The following is a 19,636-nucleotide window of genomic DNA, read 5'->3' on the forward strand; positions in this document are numbered from 1 at the left end:
ATGGTATTTGTCTTTTGAGGGTGGCTTATTTCACTTAGCATAATACCCTCTATTTCCATCCACACTGTTGCAAATGGCTAGATTTCTTTTCTTTTCTATGGCTGAATAATATTCTATTGTATATACGTACTGTATTTTATGCCAGGTACATAGGGCTATATCTAAAATGCTTTGTCTTCTTGTTCTTCGTTGGCACTGCCGTCCATTAGAGGCTGATGAGTGAGTGAAGCTTATGTCTTGTTGAGATGGTGTTTGTGAGGGAGTGAAAAGTCTGTGTCTATATTCATTTTTGTGTGTGTGGATGTCCGGTTGTTCCAGTACCATTTGTTAAACGACTGTCTTTGTTCCATTGAATTGCCTTTGTTCCTCTGTCAAAAGGCAGTTGACTATAGTATGTGGGTCTGTTTCTGGGCTCTCCATTCTGTTCCACTGATCTGTTTGTCTGTTCTTCTGCCAATACCACACTATCTTGATTACTGTAGCTTTATAATAAGTCTTGAAGTTGGTAGCATCAGTTCTCCAGATTTGCTCTCCTTCATAATTGTATTAGCTATTCTGAGTCTTTTGTGTTCCCATATAAACTTTGGCATCAGATTGTTGATATCCACAAGATAACTTATTGGGATTTTGATTGAGATTGCATTGAATCTATAGATCAAGTAGGGAAGAACTTGATATTTTGAGTCCCCCTATCCATGAACATAAAATATCTCTAGTTCTTTGATTTCATTCAGCAGAGTTATGTAATTTTCTTCATATAGCTCTTATACATATTTTGTTAGATTTCCTCCTAAGTACTTTGTTTACTGGGATGCTAATGTCAATGGTATTATGTTTTTAATTTCAAATTCCACTTATTCATTGCCGGTATACAGTAAAGTGATGGCTTTTGTGTGTGAGCCTTGTTCCTGCAACCTTACTGTAATTGATGTTTGCAGCTTTTTCCCTGCTCTCACCCCCGCTTGGGGTACCCTGAGTATGGCCTTGGACTCTTAGGGCCCATTCTGGGGAGGGGTTAAGGTGGGTGGTAGGATTCTGGACCTCTGCTCATGGGTTACCCTGCCTGCAGTACCCCTTTTCTATTCTCTCTGCCTGTTGAAATCTTGCTCAGTGATCCAGAGCCTGAGCTGGCTGAAATCCCTGGGGATGCTTTCCTAATACCCCTCAGCAGAATTGACTCCCTCCTCCAGATCCTGAAGACATTCTGGCTCCCAGCATGATTCTGGCACCTTTCACACCCTGCCCTGTATTGGAGCAGCTGGGTTAGCTCTCTCTCTTGCTGTGCAGGCTGCCACCTCTGATGGGCAAGGACGGAGAGTTCCTCTTCAGCATCTGGGGGTGCAGGACAGCGCTATTCATGCGTTTGAGAACTCAGCCATGGGTGGCTGAATTCAGTGGATTATGCTGAGCCTCAGTGATGGCAGTCCACTGAGAGTTAGCTTTAGGGACCTCACTGTCTTGTTTAGGAGACTTTGGAGTGTTACAGAATAAAATCCATTATTGACATCTTCTTTGTAGTCCATGTTACCTGTCACTCAGGGGGAGAGGGAAATTAAATTAGTGCAGCTAGGCTGGCCTTTTACCAATCATGCCCCACTGATTGTTACCACCACTGCACAGTGTTTCGTGGGTGTCCAGTCTCTGCTTACACCCTAGATGATGGAGAGCCAGAGGACGCTGATAAGGGGCATATTTTTCTTTTAAAACCACAGATGTGTGGTTTCTACTTCCTAACTCTTGGAACTCACGGCTCTGTGGTCTCAGAAGGGCTGCCTGAGGCTGGCTCTGCAGTGCCTCTCAGCCCCCCCAGGATCCATCCTTGGTCCTTGCAGAGCTGGGTGACAGCCTTTCCTAGGGCTCTGTCACCATTCCTCTCTCTGTTTCCTCCTGACAAGGGATCATGCCTTTCTGATCAAAGGCTGCTGTCCTCTACCACACTGATTCTATTTTTCAAGAGTTGGTTTTGAGGACAATTTATTTTGGACCTGTTACATTTGATTTGACTTGATCGTTATTGTTATGTATACTTACCATCTTAAGATTAGTTGTGAGAAACATAGGTCAATCTGTTTTGTGACAATTTGCATGACTAATTAGTGCTCTGTAGAACATGAATCATGTAGAACTCAAAATCAGAACGTGTTTCCTGTTAGAAGCTGTCTTAATAAATTGAACATCTGTATTACAGTAATGCATTGTCTTAGTAAATTGAACTTCTTTTGTTGATTCACCTTGTTAAGCAGGAAAATAATCCTTATGACTCTATAAACCTCCTGTAAGTTCTGGAAGGTGCCATTTGGAACATGATTTTTGTTGCATAAATGAAGGTAGATGTCAAGCATTTAATTGGCCCTTTTCTCTCGGTTGGCTCTGTCAGTTTTGGAGCTATTGTTGGAGATGATATAATTCACTGAGGATATGAAACTGACGCAGTGGATTTGATGCCGTTGGCCTTTGGGGAGGAGGGGCTGGCTGTGCAGAGTTAAGGTTTAATAACTGGCTAACGTCATTGTAACCTGGCCTCCACAGGGTTTTCTAAAGTTATGCAAAGAACGGGAGGAACAGGAAGAAGGCGGAGGCAGCTTAAGCTGACTGGCCCACAAAATGTTTTAAAGTCTTGAGCCACATACTTCATGTTCAAGGGGCTTTTGTTTTCTACTCCATGTTCCCATTTTCCTCCAAATCTTTAGCAAAAAAAGATTTGACTGGGAGGATGCATCTTTTTGTTTTGGGGCTTCTGGACCTCTTGGGCTCAGGTACCCAGCTTGAGATGCAGTTACAAATGGCAATAAAAGGGGTGAAAAAAGATGCCAGAGGAGAAATACATGGTGGTACATCCAGACAATGGAATATTATTCAGGGCTGAAGAGAGTTTTGAGCTATCTAGCTACAAAAAAGACATGGAGGGACCTTAGATGCATATTACTGAGAGAAAGAAGCCCCCCGGAAAAGGCTATGTATGGTATGATTCCAATTATGTGACATTCTGCAAAAGGCAAAACTATGGAGAAAGTAAAATGATCAGTGGTTGCCAGGGGTAAAGTGGGGAGGGGGGAAAAGGGGAGATAGGCAGGGCACGGAGAGTTTTTAGGGCAGTGAAAATACTCTGTATGGTACCACAGTGGTTTATACATGTCATTATACATTTGTTCAAACCAGAGAATGAGCCCTAATATAAACTATGGTCTTTGGATAATTATGAGGTGTCAATGTAGGTTCATCCATTGTAACAAGGGTACCACTCTGGTAGGGGTGATTGATAATGGGGGTGGCTGTACACGTGTAGGGCAGGGGGTTCATGGGAAATCTTTGTACCTTCCATTCAATTTTGCTGCTCTAAAGAATCGTCTTGATTGAAAAAAAAACAACAAAAAAACAGGAAACAACCAAAGTGCCTTTGGTGTTGAAAATTTAATTGCTAAGCAAAGAAAGGAGGGTCTGTAGCTCAGAGATAAGAGGTAGAGGCTGTGATTAGATTTGCCTTTGAAAGGGCCACTCAGTAGGGTTGGACTGGTGGGGGAGACTCAGGCAGGGGACTGGGTGAGGTGCTGTCATGGTCATCTGTAGACATGATGGTGGCCTGGACCCAGCTGGCATCCAGGGCTGGGGAAGAGGGCCTGGATCCTGTCCTAAGGCAGCAGGTGGAACTGGTGGGACTTGGAGACTTTGGCATGAGGATGGGGCGGGGCAGGGAGGGCTGACCCCTTATCAGCACTCGCTGAGCAGGTACTACCTGCTGGGCCCTGTGCTCGGTGTTTCACACCCCCATCTTCATTGGAACTGAGACTGATTAGTTTGGGCGCCTCCAATGAGGAGTCTGGGTTTGGAAGGGTTGAGGGAATTCCCAGGTCACCCTTACTAACAAGCAAGACCCATGTCCAGACAGAAGTGGACAGAATCAACAGGCCTCAGGGACTGTCCAGACTGGGATGGGGCCCAGCAACAGTGGGCGGGAGGAGAGATGCTCAGTGCTCTTAGATAAATTTTGGGTATGGCTAAATTTGGGGAGTTCTGAGTTGTGGCATGCAGTGGGGCTTGAGAAAAATAAATGTACCTGTCAATTTGTCAGTATTGGTGTGTAGCCTTTTTCATCCAACAGCATTGGGATACATCCTATTTCGGAATCCACACTGGGCCCCTCTGTTGAAAACATTTGTGAAGTCCCCTTTAGGTGGCAGTGGCCACTCTGTCCTAGTCACAGTGCTCCCAGGAAACCTCAGCTCTGGGAATATCACCTGACTCACCTGTGCCTAACCTTTCCTTTGCACCATACCTGTGGTTGACATTGTTAACACTGATGCTCTGGTGGCTGGTTGGCTGTGTGCACATCATCTTCTCTTGGCTTTCTTTGTAGTTGTGGCTGTTTACGTAAAGGGGTCCTGGTGGGCCACCGAAGATGTACTAAGGACCTCTGATCCAGCGAGAGAAGGTCTGATGAAGGTGAGGCAATGCAACTTTAAATGGACATCATTGCAAAACAGATTTACAAATTGGCACCCATATTATCATGTAAATAATTTAAAGCAGTCTAGCCCTGTGGAGTGGTTTTCTAGGACTGCTCTGCCAAAGTCCGGCAGACGAGGGGCTTAAACAACAGAAGTGTTATTGGCTCATGACTCTGGGGGCTAGAAGTTCAAGATCAAGGTATCGGTAGGGTTGGGTCCTCCTGATGGTTGTTGAGGGACACAAATGAATCTATTAAACCTTGTGACTAGGGAAACTAGTAATAAATGGCCATATGCAGCAGATGTCTGGCTACTGGTAAATCTCTTACTTTCCTGAGTAGCCTCTCATGCTTTCATGTTAAACCTTGAATCCACACTGTCTCTCTAGTGTGTAAGAAAAGTTCTGCATACTGTGTTCAAGTAATGTTTATTGGTATTTATCACAAGTCAGACATCATGTTAGATACTAGCCTATGTTACCTCAGACTCTTATAATTTCAGAATCTTCAAGGTGTTTGTTTTGCAGATGAGAAAACTGATGCTGAGCCACACGGTTAGTAAGTGGTTTAACTGGATATAAACTCCAGTCTCTTTGATTGCCTTTGAAGTGACCTAGGATGGCAAGAGTGAGGGCAGGCACCACAGCAGCTCCTCAGAGTACAGGTGGAGTCCCTCTCTGCTGAAGTTGCCTGGGCAGATGCTGAGTAGAAAGGTAGTAACCAGTGGAGAGTTTGGACTGTTCTCTTCACATCTGTTCATTTTCAATTGATTGGTACATTTACCTTAATTCTGTAGGTGGGAAGAAAGATGGTGCTTCTTGGCAGCCTTGAAATGGTGGGTTTGTTCACAGTTACCTGGAATTCCACTTGGTCTCCCTCATGGGAATCTGTAAATACTGAATGAAATGTCAGTATTCTTTGAGGCTTGGTTTGGAGAATAAATTGATAGTCTAGTTTTTTCCCCTCTGTTTAATTCCCTAATTAAAATGAAAAGCCAAATTCAGTCCTGTTTTTTCTCTTCAAACAAGCAACTTCATTACAATACTATACATTTCACTCTCTTAAAGTGTACAGTTCAGTGGTTTTTAGTATGTGCAAAAGTTGTACATTGTTCACCATTGTCTAATTCCTTACCCATTATAAGTCACCTCTTATTACCTTGCTTCCCCAGCCTCTGACAACACTAATGTATTCTCTACCTCTATGGATTTGCCTATTCTGGGTGTTTCACATAAATAGAATCATAGGATATGTGGTGTTTCATGTCTGGCTTTTTTTATTAGCATGACATCTTTGAGGTTCATCCATGGTGTAGCATGAGTCAGAACTTCATTCCTTTTTATGGCTGAATAATATTCCATTGTATGGATAGACCACATTTGTTTATCCACTCATGAGTTAAAGCATTTGAGTTTTTTTCCTCTTTTGGCTACTATGAATAATGCCACTATGAACATTTGTGTCTAAGTTTTTGTGTATATATTTTCACTTTTACATATTTTGTGTATATATTTTCCCTTCTCTTGGGTATATATGTAGGAGTGAAATTGCTTGTCATATGGTGACTTTGTATTTAACTTTTTGAGGAACTGCCACACTGTTTTCCACAGCACCTGCACCATTTTACATCACCACTAAGAATGTCTGAGTGTTTCCATTTCTCATATCCTCACCAACACTTGCTATTGTCATGTTTAAACAATGTTATCCATCCTAGTGGGTGTGAAGTGGTATCTCATTGTGGTTCTGATTTGCATTTCCCTGATGACTAAGGATGGTGAGTGTCTTTTCATGTACATTTTGGCCATTTATATATCCTCTTTGGGAAAACACCTATTCACAGACATATGATCTGCAAATATTTTTCCTATTCTGTGGGTTGTCTTTTTCTAGTCTGGTACCCACCAAGCTTTATTGAGATGTCATTGACATATAACATTGTGTAAATTTGAGGTAGACAATGTGTAGGTTTGGTACACTTACATATTGCAAAGTGATTACCACTGTTTTAACCAAACGCCTGCTTCATATCATGTGATTACAGTTTCTTTTTTGTGGTAAGACCACTTAAAATCTACCTGTGTAGCAACTTTCAAGTTTAATATTCAAGTTCAGTATTATGTTATAATTATGATGCTGTATATTAGGTCCCCAGAACTTATTCTTCTTATTCTTGGACGTGTGTACCCTTTGCCCATCCTCTTCCTTTCTCTGCTCCCTCCCCAGGTCCTGGCAACCACCATTCTACTCTATGTTTATGTGAGTTCAGCTTTTTTAGATTCCATATATCAGTGAGCTAATGCAGTATTTCAGTATTTGTCTTTTTCTGTCTTACTATTTCACTAATTTCATAATACGCTCAGGTTGCATGCCAAGATGTTTTCAGGTCTGGTTTTGTAAAGGGTTTTCTTCCAGCCTATTAACAATGGCTTGAGGTTCAGCAAATGAGTATGATGTACCCAGTAGGCTACCTGGAATACCCATTAGTGTTGCTGCCCCAGGCCCCTTTCATAGACGGACCAGGTGCTACTTAGTGGCTGGGTGTTCTGAAAGCAAGGAGGAATGTGACTTGCTCTTTAAATAAGTTTTTTCAGAACAAGAGTAGTCACTTTCTTCTGAGTTTATATGAGGAAACCCCCCACATTCTCTGAAAATGTGAACAGAAAGAAACTTGCATGTTATTTCCATGTAATGAACCACGTTGTAAAGATTGGTCTGTCCTAGCTGCCTGCACATGGCGATACTTTCTTTCTTCACTTACACTTACAGAAATTTGGGTCTTGACTTCTTTTTTCTTTTAAATATCTTCTGTTTTTTTAAACCAGCTCTTCACAAATTACCAAAAAAAAAAAAAAAGGCATTCTTAGTGTTCTTTCTGTTAAAATAATCAGGGGTCCTAATTGAGGGATTAGAACTGGATCTTAGTTTTGTGTTTTCAGAAATGTTTCTAAGTCAGAATCAGATGTCACACATTTTTCCCCCTGTAATGAACTGAACAAATTAAGTGCATTTTCTTTTTCTTCTTCTTCTCCTGCCAGTTTTTGATTGGATATTTCCCTTCTGCCAGATGCAATCTGCTTTTCTCTCCCAGCTTTCCTCTGAACTATCTGGTTTTATGGGTTGAAAAAATAACCTCCCACATCACACCACTCAGGTTTTGTGACTAGCTAGTTACTCTTAAAGCCTGAACTTGATTTGGCCGCTACTGTCTGAGACAGAAAACTGGGGGGCCTCTCAGAGTGAAGCTGGTGTGTTTTTCATGAATCTTTTTCTCATCTAAGATTTGGCTCCAGATGAAGGTGAAATATTTTTTTGTTCTGGGCCAATTAATAAGTTTACTGGCACTGAACATTTTGTGCCGTGTGCGAGGGTGCTGCAAGCTGCCTTATTTTTATTATCAGAGCATTTGAAAAACATGCAAGTGTTTTAGACACCACGTAGGTGGTCTTCTCCCTTGACTAGGAAGGAGACAGAGGTTCAGAGAGGTTGTGAATCTTTCAGCAAATCTAGGCCTGGAAGCCACAGTCATGAATGATGATGGTGATGATGATGATATTGGTAAATAATAAAAATTTAAGGGTCAGGTATTAAATACAAAACCAAGCATTAATATTAAACTTCCCCTTGCCCACAAGGGAAACAAAAGCAAAAATGAACAAATGGGACTACATCAAACTAAAAAGCTTCTATACAGCAAAGGGCACCATCAGCAGAACAAAAAGATATCCTACAATATGGGAGAATATATTTGTGAACAACTTATCCGATAAGGGGTTAACATCCAAAATAAGTAAAGAGCTCACATGCCTCAACACCCAAAAAACAAATAACCTGATTAAAAAATGGGCAGAGGATCTGAACAGACACTTCTCCAAAGAAGAAATTCAGATGGCCAACAGGCACATGAAAAGATGCTCCACATTGCTAGTTATCAGGGAAATGCAAATTAAAACCACAATGAGATATCACCTCAGACCAGTTAGAATGGTCAACATCCAAAAGGCAAGAAACAGGAAATGCTGGAGAGGATGCGGAGAAAGGGGAGCCCCCCCCCACACTGTTGGTGGGAATATAAATTAGTTCAACTATTGTGGAAAGCAATATGGAGGTTCCTCAAAAAACTAAAAACAGAAATAACGTTTGACCCAGGAAATTCCACTCCTTGGAATTTACCCGAAGAAAACAAGACCCCTGATTCAAAAAGACATATGCACCCCTATGTTTATCACAGCACTATTTACAGTAGCCAAGATATGGAAGCAACCTAAGTGTCCATCAGTAGATGAATGGATAAAGAAGAGGTGGTACATATACACAGTGGAATACTATTCAGCCATAAGAAGAAAATAAATCCTACCATTTGCAACAACATGGATGGAGCTAGAGGGTATTATGCTCAGTGAAATAATACAGGTGGAGAAAGACAAGTATCAGATGACTTCACTCATTTGTGGAGTATAACAACAAAATAAAACTGACAGACTCCAACAAGGGACTAGCGGTTACCAGGGGGGAGAGGTTGGGGAGGGTGGGTGGGGAGGGACAGGGAAGGGGATTAAGGGGCATTATAATTATCACACACAATATAGGTAGGTCACGGGGAAGGCAGTACAGCACGGAAAGACAAGTAATGACTCTATAGCATCTTACTACGCTGGTGGACAGTGACTGCAATGGGGTTGGGGGGGGACTTGATATTATGGGTGAAGGTTGAAACCTCAATGCTGTTCCTGTGAAACCTTCCTAAGATTGTATATCAGTGATACCTTAATTAAAAAATCAAAAACAAAAACAAAAATTCCCTTTGCCCAAAGTCTCCGTTTGAATGGATGAAGCAGCAGAAGGGAGCAAGAGGCTGGGCTCCCGCAGGTGCATGGGCCTGGGGCTCAGAAGCCCTGGCCAGTCATTTGAGCCTGTCTGCCCCTGACAGAGCCCCCGTCCAGCTGTCTTAAGTCCTCTGTGGAACCAGGAAGGGAAATCAGTGAACGGAACCACCTACCCTCTTTGAGCTCCAGTTTCCTTACCTATAAACCAAGACCTCCCTAGGGGGTGGTAAGAACCGAATGGTAGTGTGTGGATGGAAGTCACAGCCCAGCTGGTGGTACTGCTGCTCTTATCGTGACGCACAGGGTGGGGTGACAAATACCCACACACTTGGGCTGTCACATAGTGGTGCTGTCAGAGAAATCTAATGAAACAATACTGACATTTTGTTATTGACTAGTTTGTTTCAAGTACCACATTTTAGTGGTTGGTTAGTTGTCCGGAGAACTGCACTGAGGTGGATTCTGAGACCACATCCAGGTTCAGCCGAACGGAGTGGGGGTCGGCAGGCTGTGTCTGCTGTGGGTGCAGGCGTGGGAGGCCTCCATTTATGCCACATAGTTGCCCTCTGGGGGCTGTACAGATTTTAACAGGCAGTGGCATGAAGTCATTTTGACTTGTTAATGACAAAGCTCTGTGTGGGCCTGGCTTTGGCCACAGCAGGGTTTCCTCACTTCTCAGGACGTTGCTGCAGGTGAGAGGTTCCATTGTATAGACTCAGAATGAGGCGGGCCTTGAGTCTCAGTAATTGTCTGGGATTGGGACTGTCGTATGTACTCAGAGTCTGTCGCAAGCCATTGAAAATCAGTTGCTTTTGCTGGAGTAGTTGATTGCCTCAGTTATTAACCTCCCCATTCCATCTGAGGACCAGCACTCAGGCTCTTGTGCAACACAGCAGATTGGGTTTATTTCTGGACACGTCCCATGAATCTGCTGAGATGACTTGCCTGGCCCCCTGGAGACACTGTTCTGTGTTGTTGGTGTGGGATGGATTGTTCTCGTCTACCTCCATCCACGTCTGTGGCCCTGGGGACCCAGGAGGCTCTGCTGTCACTGCCCTTCACTCCTGAAGGCTGACTGATGCCCAAGGTCAGGGTGTGGAAACCGCAGTGAGTGACAGTGGTTCGCATTTTGGCCCTTGAGCATGAAAAGAATTGGACAGCGGTGAAGTGCACACCTGGCCCCGACATGTGGGTTGATTCCAAGCGCAAAATTTACTGTGTGTAATTTTTGCCTCTCGCCTCACTGGGTTGTTCTTGCTTTCCTTCAAAGGTTCAGTCATTTGGGGAAAGGATTGTCCTTTTCATTCTCAATGTCATTGTTTTTGGAAGACTGGAGAGAAATTTGGATGATGATGGCATGTTTTTTTTACCTCACTCTGTGAAGGAGCATGCGAAAATTCTGTGGCGAGGCGGAGCAGCGGTTGGATTTTACACAGTCAAACCCAAAGGTAAGGGGTATGCAGCAGTGCAGGCCACCCTCCATTGCAGGCTCAGGGGAGGCTCTTTGAGGTCTGCCTGCCTCAGAGGACTCCCTCAGCACGAGCACAGTTACTTGGAGAGCATCTTCTGTCATCGGAAGTTATCACTAAGTCAGCTGTCATGTCCATAAACCCAAGGTATGGGTTTCACTTTCACTACATTTCTCACTTTCCTGGCAAACGGTGAAAAACATGGCCCTTTGATTTCCAGGCTGTGCCAATGTCCCTCGTAAAATACTTGTTGCCATTAACAGCATTAAATGACTCTGCAAGCGCAGAGCTTTTCTTTAATGTTACCAATTAGCTGTCAGGAAAAATACCATTGTTAATAGTTGACATGTGGTGCAAAAGCACACGGGATGCCAAGATTTATAGACGTTACCTCAGAACAGTAGAAGGTCGGCCATGATAACACGGTTAGGGTGAGACATTGGGACCTATTTTTAGGGGCTGTGACGGAAGCGGGTGCAGGACAAGTACCATTTTGCCTAAGGGATTGGACTCTTCCCAAATGTTGCTTTCTTTCCTAGTTTCTCTATTTTAAAGGCTGTCAACATCTCTGACCCAATTGGTGCCAGCCCTGTCCTTTCATTCCTGTAAAGTTCTAAATTTTAGCAAAAATTAAATTTCCCAGTAAATCGCCATGGATATGCTGTTCTCCGAGTTTTGTGGTTTTTTCAAGGGATAAAAAGGCTAATTGTGGTTTTGAGCTGTGTTCACATTGGAGAGATGTCTCGCCTGTCCAGGAGGGAGTGAATCTGCATTTCTCACTTTTTTTTTTTTGCTCATGTGAATGACCAACTTTTCATTCCAGCAACTCCTTCGCTTCATTGTTTGTCCAGGGCAGTCACTGAGACGTAAGCACCTGTGTCTTTCATTTTTTTTTGGTCAAGGTAGCCATTTGCTCCTTGATTTTGATGCACCGTTTCACTATTTTGAGTGGCCGTGTTCTTTAGACATTCATAGATAGAACCCAGGGATTTGGACAGTAATTAAAATGGAAGAGAAATGCTTTGTCATTCCTCTTTCCTGGGAGGCTCGTATTTATTGTCATTTTCTACTGAGTGTCTAAAAGCTGTAACAAAATCATTTGTGCCATAGACATCCTACCAGTAGTAGCAAAAACTTTTACCAGATCTCATCTTGATGTGTGAGAACCATAATTATAGGGCAGAAAGAGCTCCGTCCTACCTGGTCCTGCTGTTGCTTCTGGTCACAGTGATTCCCTGGGCTTTGTTTTCTGAGGATAAAGCAAAGGTTGGTTGTGCCAGAACCTTGGAATGGAAGGATGTCTTAAGATGTACAGCTGAGGCAGACAAGGCTAGGTGCTTGCATTTCTACCTCCTCTTCATTTCCAAGAAATTCAGTGAATTTGATGGAAAGTTCATGTTTTCATCCAGAGACTATTAAGTGGCAAATGACTGTTAACCAACAATCTAGTTACTTTAAGAAATATCAACTTGTAGAATATTAAAGAAAGAAAATATATTCTTCAAGTACCCCATACATGTATTGGGTTTAGTGTTCTAGAAATGTCAGTTGGGTTAAGGTGATTGATAGTGTCATTCAGATTTTCTACATTCTTACTGGTATTTTTGTTTAGTTCTATCAGTTTCTGAGAGAAGTCTGTTAAAGTCTTTGTGACTGTGATTTCATCTCTTTCTCCTTTTAGTTCTGCCAGTTTTTCCTTTATGTTTTGGAGCTTTTTCATTAGTCACGTCTATATTTAAAATTGGGATATATACCTGATGTATTGCCCATTTTATTATTACGAAGTGTCCCAGTTGTCTCCGGTAATATTTCTTGTTACAAAGTCTGTTTTGTTTTATAAGCACTTAATCTTTGTTATGCTAACTATTTACATGGAATATATGCTTTGTAGCTTTTTTACTTGTAGTCTGTTTATGTCTTTATATTTAAAATGTATATTTTGTTGACAGCATACAATTAAGTCTTGGATTTTAAATCTAGTTTTAAAAATCTGTGTCTTTGGATTGGTGTGTTAGTCCATTTACATTTGATTATTGATATGGTCATACTTAGGTCTTCCCATTTGCAGCCTGTTTTGTGTCTTCTCTGTTCTACTTTCCTATCTTCTGTTGCTTTAATCAGACATTATTTGAATTCAACTTTAATTTCTCTTTTGGCTTTCAATTTCTATATTTTTTTATTTTTTAGTTATTGCTCTAGGGATCACATAGAATCTTAAACTTATCTCAGATTACTCAACATTTAATATTGAATTGCTTCAGGCAACATTTAGAAACTCTCCAAGAGTGTTTTTTTATTTACCCCTCATTGTATTTACAGGAAGCTGTTGTTGTATATTTGGATCTGTTTATGTTATAAACCTATCAGTACTGATTCATGATTTTTAATGTGGTAGTTATATCTTTTAAAGATATTTTAAGAAGAAAGGAAAAATATGTACTCACATATATTTACTTGGATATTTACCTTAAAATTTTTTTTTGGTATAGGTCCTCGTTGCCATCCAGTATCATTTTTCCTTCAGACTAAAGCAAATCCTTTAGAAACTGTAGTTGTGCTGTTCTGCCGGCAACAGATTCTCTCAGTTATTGTTCACTGAAAATGTCTTTATGTTCATATTTGATAGTTTAGCTAGGTATAGAATTATTAGTGATAGTTTTTGATAGCCTCTCAAGTCTTTAATGTTTTCTATCATATTTGGGAAGTTTTTGACCATTATTTCCTCAAATATTTGTTATGCTGCTTTTTCTCTTTCTTTTCCTGGAATTCCAGTTATATGTACAGTGGGGTTGCTTCATATTGCCTTAAGCTTGTCTCGAAGCTTTGCTCATTTTCCTTCAAATGTTTTTTTCTCTTCCTCGGATGTGTAATTTCTACTGTATATTCAAATTCATCTGCCATCTCCAATCTGTTGTTGATCCCATTAACATTTTTCAGTTATACTTTTCAGATGTAGAATTTCTATTATTGTGTACAGTTTTAATTTCTCTGCTGAGATTCTCTGTTTGTTGGGCTCATATTTGTATTTAATGTTTTTGAATTATTTCATTTAAGTTCTTTGATCAGATTTGTAAAGCTGTTTTTGAGGCATTTGTCTGCCAAATCCAACATCTGGGACTATTTAAAATCGGTTATATTGACTACCTTTTTCTTTTTTACTCCCAACTGTGAGTCACAATTCGCTGTTTCTTTGCATGTTTAGTAATTTTTGGTTGAAAACTAGACATTACAGATAGAGTTTAGCAGCTCAGTATTTATGTGAGTGAGTGTGTGTGTGTTTTCTAAGGATTTTTGAATTTTTGGTCTAGTAGGCATTCATCTTACCTGTATTGAAAGTGCAAATTTTTCTCCTTTGTGACAGGGAGCTGCTGACATCGGTGTGACTTCCCATGACTACTGCTTTAGCTTGGCCTGTAGAAGTCTTCCCTGTGCCTGTAGAATTGGTGGTCAGACAAAGATTGGGGCATGGATGTGACTTACCCTTTGTGGGGTTTCCTTACTTCTACTGGTTCGGGGCTCTATTCTCTGGCCTTTTAAACTCACTTGGTTTCAGCTTTCTGCCAGTTGAGCTGCCTGAATTGAGGAATGTCTGTGGTTAAGAAAAGCATCAAACTCACAGATCTGATCCTGTGTAGTTCCATCTTTCAAAAGTGGCTATCCCTCTGGTCTCTTATTTTTTTTTGTTGGGTCCCTTAGGGTCTCCCTCCCTTATGTGTAGTTTAGCTGTAAGCCAGAATTTAGGAAGTTGCTCTGGATTTGAGTCAAATCCACTCTGTGGTTCTCACACTGCCAGCACTTCCCAATTAAACGTCCAGCTCTTTTCTCAGTCCTAAAATCTGATTTCTGACACTTTTTGCTGGTAAGCCTTTGGTTTTTCTCACCAATGTTTTCTGTAGCCTTGGGGGTTAACTTATACTCTGTGGCCAGTAAGCTCCAAAGCACAGGTTTACCTATTCCAGTCATAATATTCTGAAATTAAATTTTCCTCTGGCTTCTATATGCTTTTGGAAGCCTTATGATGTCTTTAAATGAAGTTTCTCAAGTAGTTATTAAATGTGAGAATTTGCATGACCATTTCATTCCCCCACCATTATCTGATGGGGATTCTGTCCAGGTATGGATCATAGAATTTTATTCTTTATCTTCCCATCTCTTTCTTTAAGAGAAGGAGTTATTTTGATGAGTTAAAAAAGAGTTGGTATTAGCAGCATGCAAGTATATTAAATGAGAATAACTTAGATAATGAATAGTTGTATTTTTTAATGTTTTACTATTTTGCATATGATTTATGAATTATCAGACAGTAAAATTGACCCTCTTTTTGGGCTTTATAGTTCTATGACCCATTTATAGATTCATATAACCACAACCATAAATAAAAGAGAATAGTTCCATCACCCCCCGAAACTCCATGTTATCTCCCTAGACATACCCACCCCTGAGTCCCCCCAGCCCTTCAATCCCTGGCAATCACTAATCTGTTTTCCATCCTAAGTTTTGTCTTTTCTAGGATATCATGTAATGGAATCATATAATATGTAACCACTTGAGAATGACTTTTATTACTCAGCATAATGCTTTTAAAACCCATCCAAGTCAGTGTGTATATCAGTATTGTGTGCCTCTTTATTGCTGAGGAGCACATTCAGTTTTGAAACAAGAGGGTGCTTTTGTATAGAATGAATGAGGTCTTCTCAGGTAGACCTGTCCTTGGGAACATTTTGTTAATAGGCTGGTTTGAGTTTCTCCCTTCATTTAATGGTTCCCTAATTGCCTTTCTCATAAAATATTCACACTTTGGTTATTTCACAATTTTATGCTGAAGTTTTCCCTAGATAATAGGAATCAGTGAGGTTTTACTTTAACTTTTTCTCTCAAACCACTGGGCCACAAGATTGTTAGCATTCAAGGGAAGAAAATCCTGGACTCGTAAGTGGAGAGTGAGCCTTAAATTGGCAGAGCTAATAAGTATTTTGCTTTTGTATAAAAACACGAAAAGAACAGCTTTGCATTTCAGATTCTGAAAGCCCAGTTCTAATGCAAATCATAAAAACAGGAGCAGCCCTGAAAAGTATTAAATGAGGTGATTTGCAATTCAGACAAGCATGTGGCCTGTGAGATGGCGGTGATGCCCTGAAATGGCCTCAGCTGCCCTGCTCATCATCAGGGCCTTCTGCTCACCAGGCTTCCCAGTGCCACAGGCACCTTTTACCCTGTTGTCCCATCAGGCAGGGCCCCTCCGGCCATCTTCTGCACTTTAGCAGAAACATAAGCAGCAAAAGTGGAGTGGTGAAGTGTGGTGTTGGTTCACATACCAGCTCTGCCGCCTGATGAGAAAGGGGCTGATGCTGTGAGGGACAGAAGTCCCCTTGTGTACTTGCATGACAGAGGGTAGTATAGGGGAAGTTCATGGGTTGTGGCCTGGCTTCTTGTGCTGGGATGGGGACCAGCAGCTGCCCCATTCTCTCCTTTACAAATCAGCTTCCTTTACTCACCTATGTTTCCTGCTTCCCCATAACCTTGATTTTGGTTTACCATGACACCCACCTGGCCTCTGCTTGCACCTGCCTTAAAGAGCCAAGACCTACTATAGTCCTAGTTTCACTTCATTCAGAGTCTCTTGAAAGGATTGAGAGACTTGGTTGGTCAGTCCTACTGGCTTGTGGGTAGATTTCTTGTGGCTTATGGATCCACCTTTAGCTCGTTAATAGTGGATGGGTGGATTGGCTTTTACGGTTCAGATGTGGCCACCTATCCTTAGCTCTTTAACTGAGACTATGGTAGGGGCAGTTTTAAAGGACTGTGGGCTGGGAAGACACCCCTTAATAATCCATGGAAGAATCTTGCTTCTCAAGGCTCAGCCTGGGCCAGAACACTTCCAGTCAAGACCACCAGGCAGCCCTTCATTGCTGCACAGTGGGTAGCATGCTCCAGCAGGCACAGTTTGTCCTGTACGTGTCTGGTAGTTCTTGGGCTGTGCTGCAGACCAGCTGCATCCAGATGGGATGGAGTGGAGCTCAGCAGTCTGTTTGAACAAGCCCTCCAGGGGATTCTCATGTACTCTAAAGTTTGAGAACCACTCATCCAAGGCATCAGTCTCAGTGGAGCAGCCTCCAATGGGCAAACGTTTGTTTCTAGGGAGCAAAAAACCCCTTAGATAATACAATGGTTTGTGCCTCTCTAAAGCTCAGGCCTACCCACCAATGTCTTTTTTTTTCTTAGCTGTTTTAATTTATTTAGTCATTTCATATAGTTGTTTCTAATTTTTTTATTAAGGTATCATTGATATACACTCTTATGAAGGTTTCACATGAAAAAACAAAGTGGTTACTACATTCACCCATATTATCGTGTCCCCCCCACACCCCATTGCAGTCACTGTCCATCAGTGTAGTAAGATGCCACAGAGTCACTATTTGCTTTCTTTGTGCTACGCTGTCTTCCCCATGATCCCCCACACCATGTGTGCCAATCTTAATACCCCTCAATCCCCTTATCCCTCCCCTCCCCTTTGGTAACCACTAGTCCCTTCTTGGAGTCTCTGAGTCTGCTGCTGTTTTGTTCCTTCAGTTTTGCTTCGTTGTTATACTCCACAAATGAGGGAAATCATTTGGCACTTGTCTTTCTCTGCCTGGTTTATGTCACTGAGCATAATATCCTCCAGATCCATCCATGTTCCAGCAATGTCTTATTTCTTAGTATTAATTTGGGGGATGGGAGGAATAATGATTAGGGTAAAATGTCTAATAAGGCTCCTTAGATTGGTGATGATGAGAAAACATTTGAGAAACATTGATCTAGGGTATGTGCTTAGAAGTGAAGTACCAGCTATAGCCGAAGCACACACTCGGCCCCCTGGGTGATGTGCAGCCATTTTCCAAGATAGCTGCACTTACACTTCCACCAGCAGAAGGTGAATGTTGCTCCAAATCTTTGTCGACGCTTGGTGTTGTCCAGCTTTTTTGTGGTTGCTGATCTAGTGGCTATGAAATAATGTGTTATTGCAAAGCCTATTTTCTAATTGTTGCTAGTATATAGGAATGCCATCAATTTTTACATACTGATCTTATGTCTGTTAGCCTTGCTAAACTCTCTAATTCTATAATGTTAGTAGTTTCTTTTGCTTTGAAAAATTTTCCATGTTCTATGCCTTATGGACTGGATAATGTGCAGGATCCAGCGTAATGTTGCACTGAAGCAGTTCTTTCTCCTGTAGTTTACCAATGAGGTGAGTTCCTGATACAGATTTTCTTATGTTAAACAACCTGGGGAAACCTGGGATAAATCCAACTTGGCCAAGGGTATTTTCTTTAAGCAAATAAGTTTTTCATCAGTATTTTAAAAATAAATTTTATGGCATCTGACAAATAAGTTCCTGTTATTTTAGTAAAATATATAGAAAGAAATGAAACTTCTGGAAGAAAAAACAATACAACTAAATCTTATCTCTGAATGTATCTTATTTTGGGGTGGTTCATGGTAATGTATTATTTTCAGTTGTTTTTGAGAAAGGATGGTTATTGTAAATTGTTATTATAAACACTTAGTCTTATCTGTTAAAGGTGATGTTTTTCTGGAGTAAGTGTTGGCAGCTATGGCCTATAGGCCAAATTCTACCCATCAACTGTTTTTGTAAATAAAGTTTTATTGGCACACAGCCATGGTCATTAGTTTTATCTATGGCTGATTTTGTATAATGAATTGCAGACTTGAGTGGTTGCCCCCAAAGCCTAAAATATTTTCTATCTGGCCCTTACAGAAAAAGTTTGCCAGCCACTGTTATAGAGAACACAATTTTTAAATGTCTCATACTTAAAAAAATAAATGGTTTTATCTAGATTGGCGTTATCAGTGTTCCTTGGAGGGCAGAATTCTGGACCATTTACGGTTATCTTCAGTAGAAGCACAACTGTCCCATGTTGATGGGAGTGTGGTTCTAACCTTGTGGAGTAGGCTTGCTACAGGCACATAGTGTAACTGTAACAAAAAGATAGTGCTAACGGTTAACAAAAGTTAACACTTTTAGCTATTTCTGTTTTGGGTTTCCATGGTTTCAGCATATCCAAATGTCTTTATAGTCTGAACTTAATCTCTTGGATTAGCAACTGAACTGAATTTGTATTTTTAGAGCAGTTACTCCTAAAATGCTCCACAGAGCCAAATGTATGCAGCAGCCACCGTTCAGCATATTATCTTTTGGGATTAGTGGGACACACCTGGACAGGGGCCCCATAGCCTCACAAATGTACCTTTGCAAAAAAAGATGCACCAACAGCTGGGCTGCCTTTGGGCACTTGGTTCTTTGTGCTTGGTGAACCCACATCGTAACTTCCTTGGCGCCCAGTCTTGATTCTCAAAAATAGCTGGGCATTGGACATACACCTTGACATTTGTCTTGCCATTTGCCTTTTATATCTTTGTCTTTCCTGAGAAACCTCTCTTTGAAGCAGGCACCGTTTCTTCCAGTCCTTTCCGGCTCTTCCCCATCGTGCACCATCTGTGAATTCCATCTTAGGTATTCCAAGAATTCACTCATCGTTTCATGAAATAACCCTCTTTGTCTTTGCTTTGTTTTGTAGGGATGCATGTTGTTAAGAGGCTGTTGGCCTCACATTTTTACTGTTTGGTGGGCTTTGTCTTGTCTTGGAGGTTCCTTCTTCAGGTCCGCCCAGGCTGTTGAAGGTGAAGCCCTCTTATGATGTGCGGTGTTAGTTCACGCCCCTGGTCATGGTTTCATGGCAGAGCCCTTACTGATCATGTGTATCTCCTCCAGAACAGGCAGGGTAGGGAGCAGAGAAACCAGCCCCTTACGGTGGTCTAAATTAACTTTGTATATCCTGTGAACTTACTGTGTTAAATTGGTTTGAATTTTTCATCTTATGTTCACAAATTCTTGT

The 19,636-nt window shown here is 41.4% G+C and overlaps 1 protein-coding gene across 1 annotated transcript in view; it reads left to right on the top strand.

Annotated features, from left to right (window-relative positions):
• Positions 1–19,636, top strand: part of FAM169B (Protein) — a 69,146-nt gene that overhangs the window by 33,104 nt on the left and 16,406 nt on the right. Inside the window, exons 4-5 of the mRNA XM_057494861.1 lie at positions 4,355–4,440; positions 10,541–10,718. Coding sequence (XP_057350844.1) covers positions 4,355–4,440; positions 10,541–10,718 — 264 coding nt within the window. The remainder of the gene's footprint in view (positions 1–4,354; positions 4,441–10,540; positions 10,719–19,636) is intronic.

Source organism: Manis pentadactyla, chromosome 18, assembly GCF_030020395.1.
Source record: "Manis pentadactyla isolate mManPen7 chromosome 18, mManPen7.hap1, whole genome shotgun sequence".
Classification (NCBI taxonomy): Eukaryota; Metazoa; Chordata; class Mammalia; order Pholidota; family Manidae; genus Manis; species Manis pentadactyla.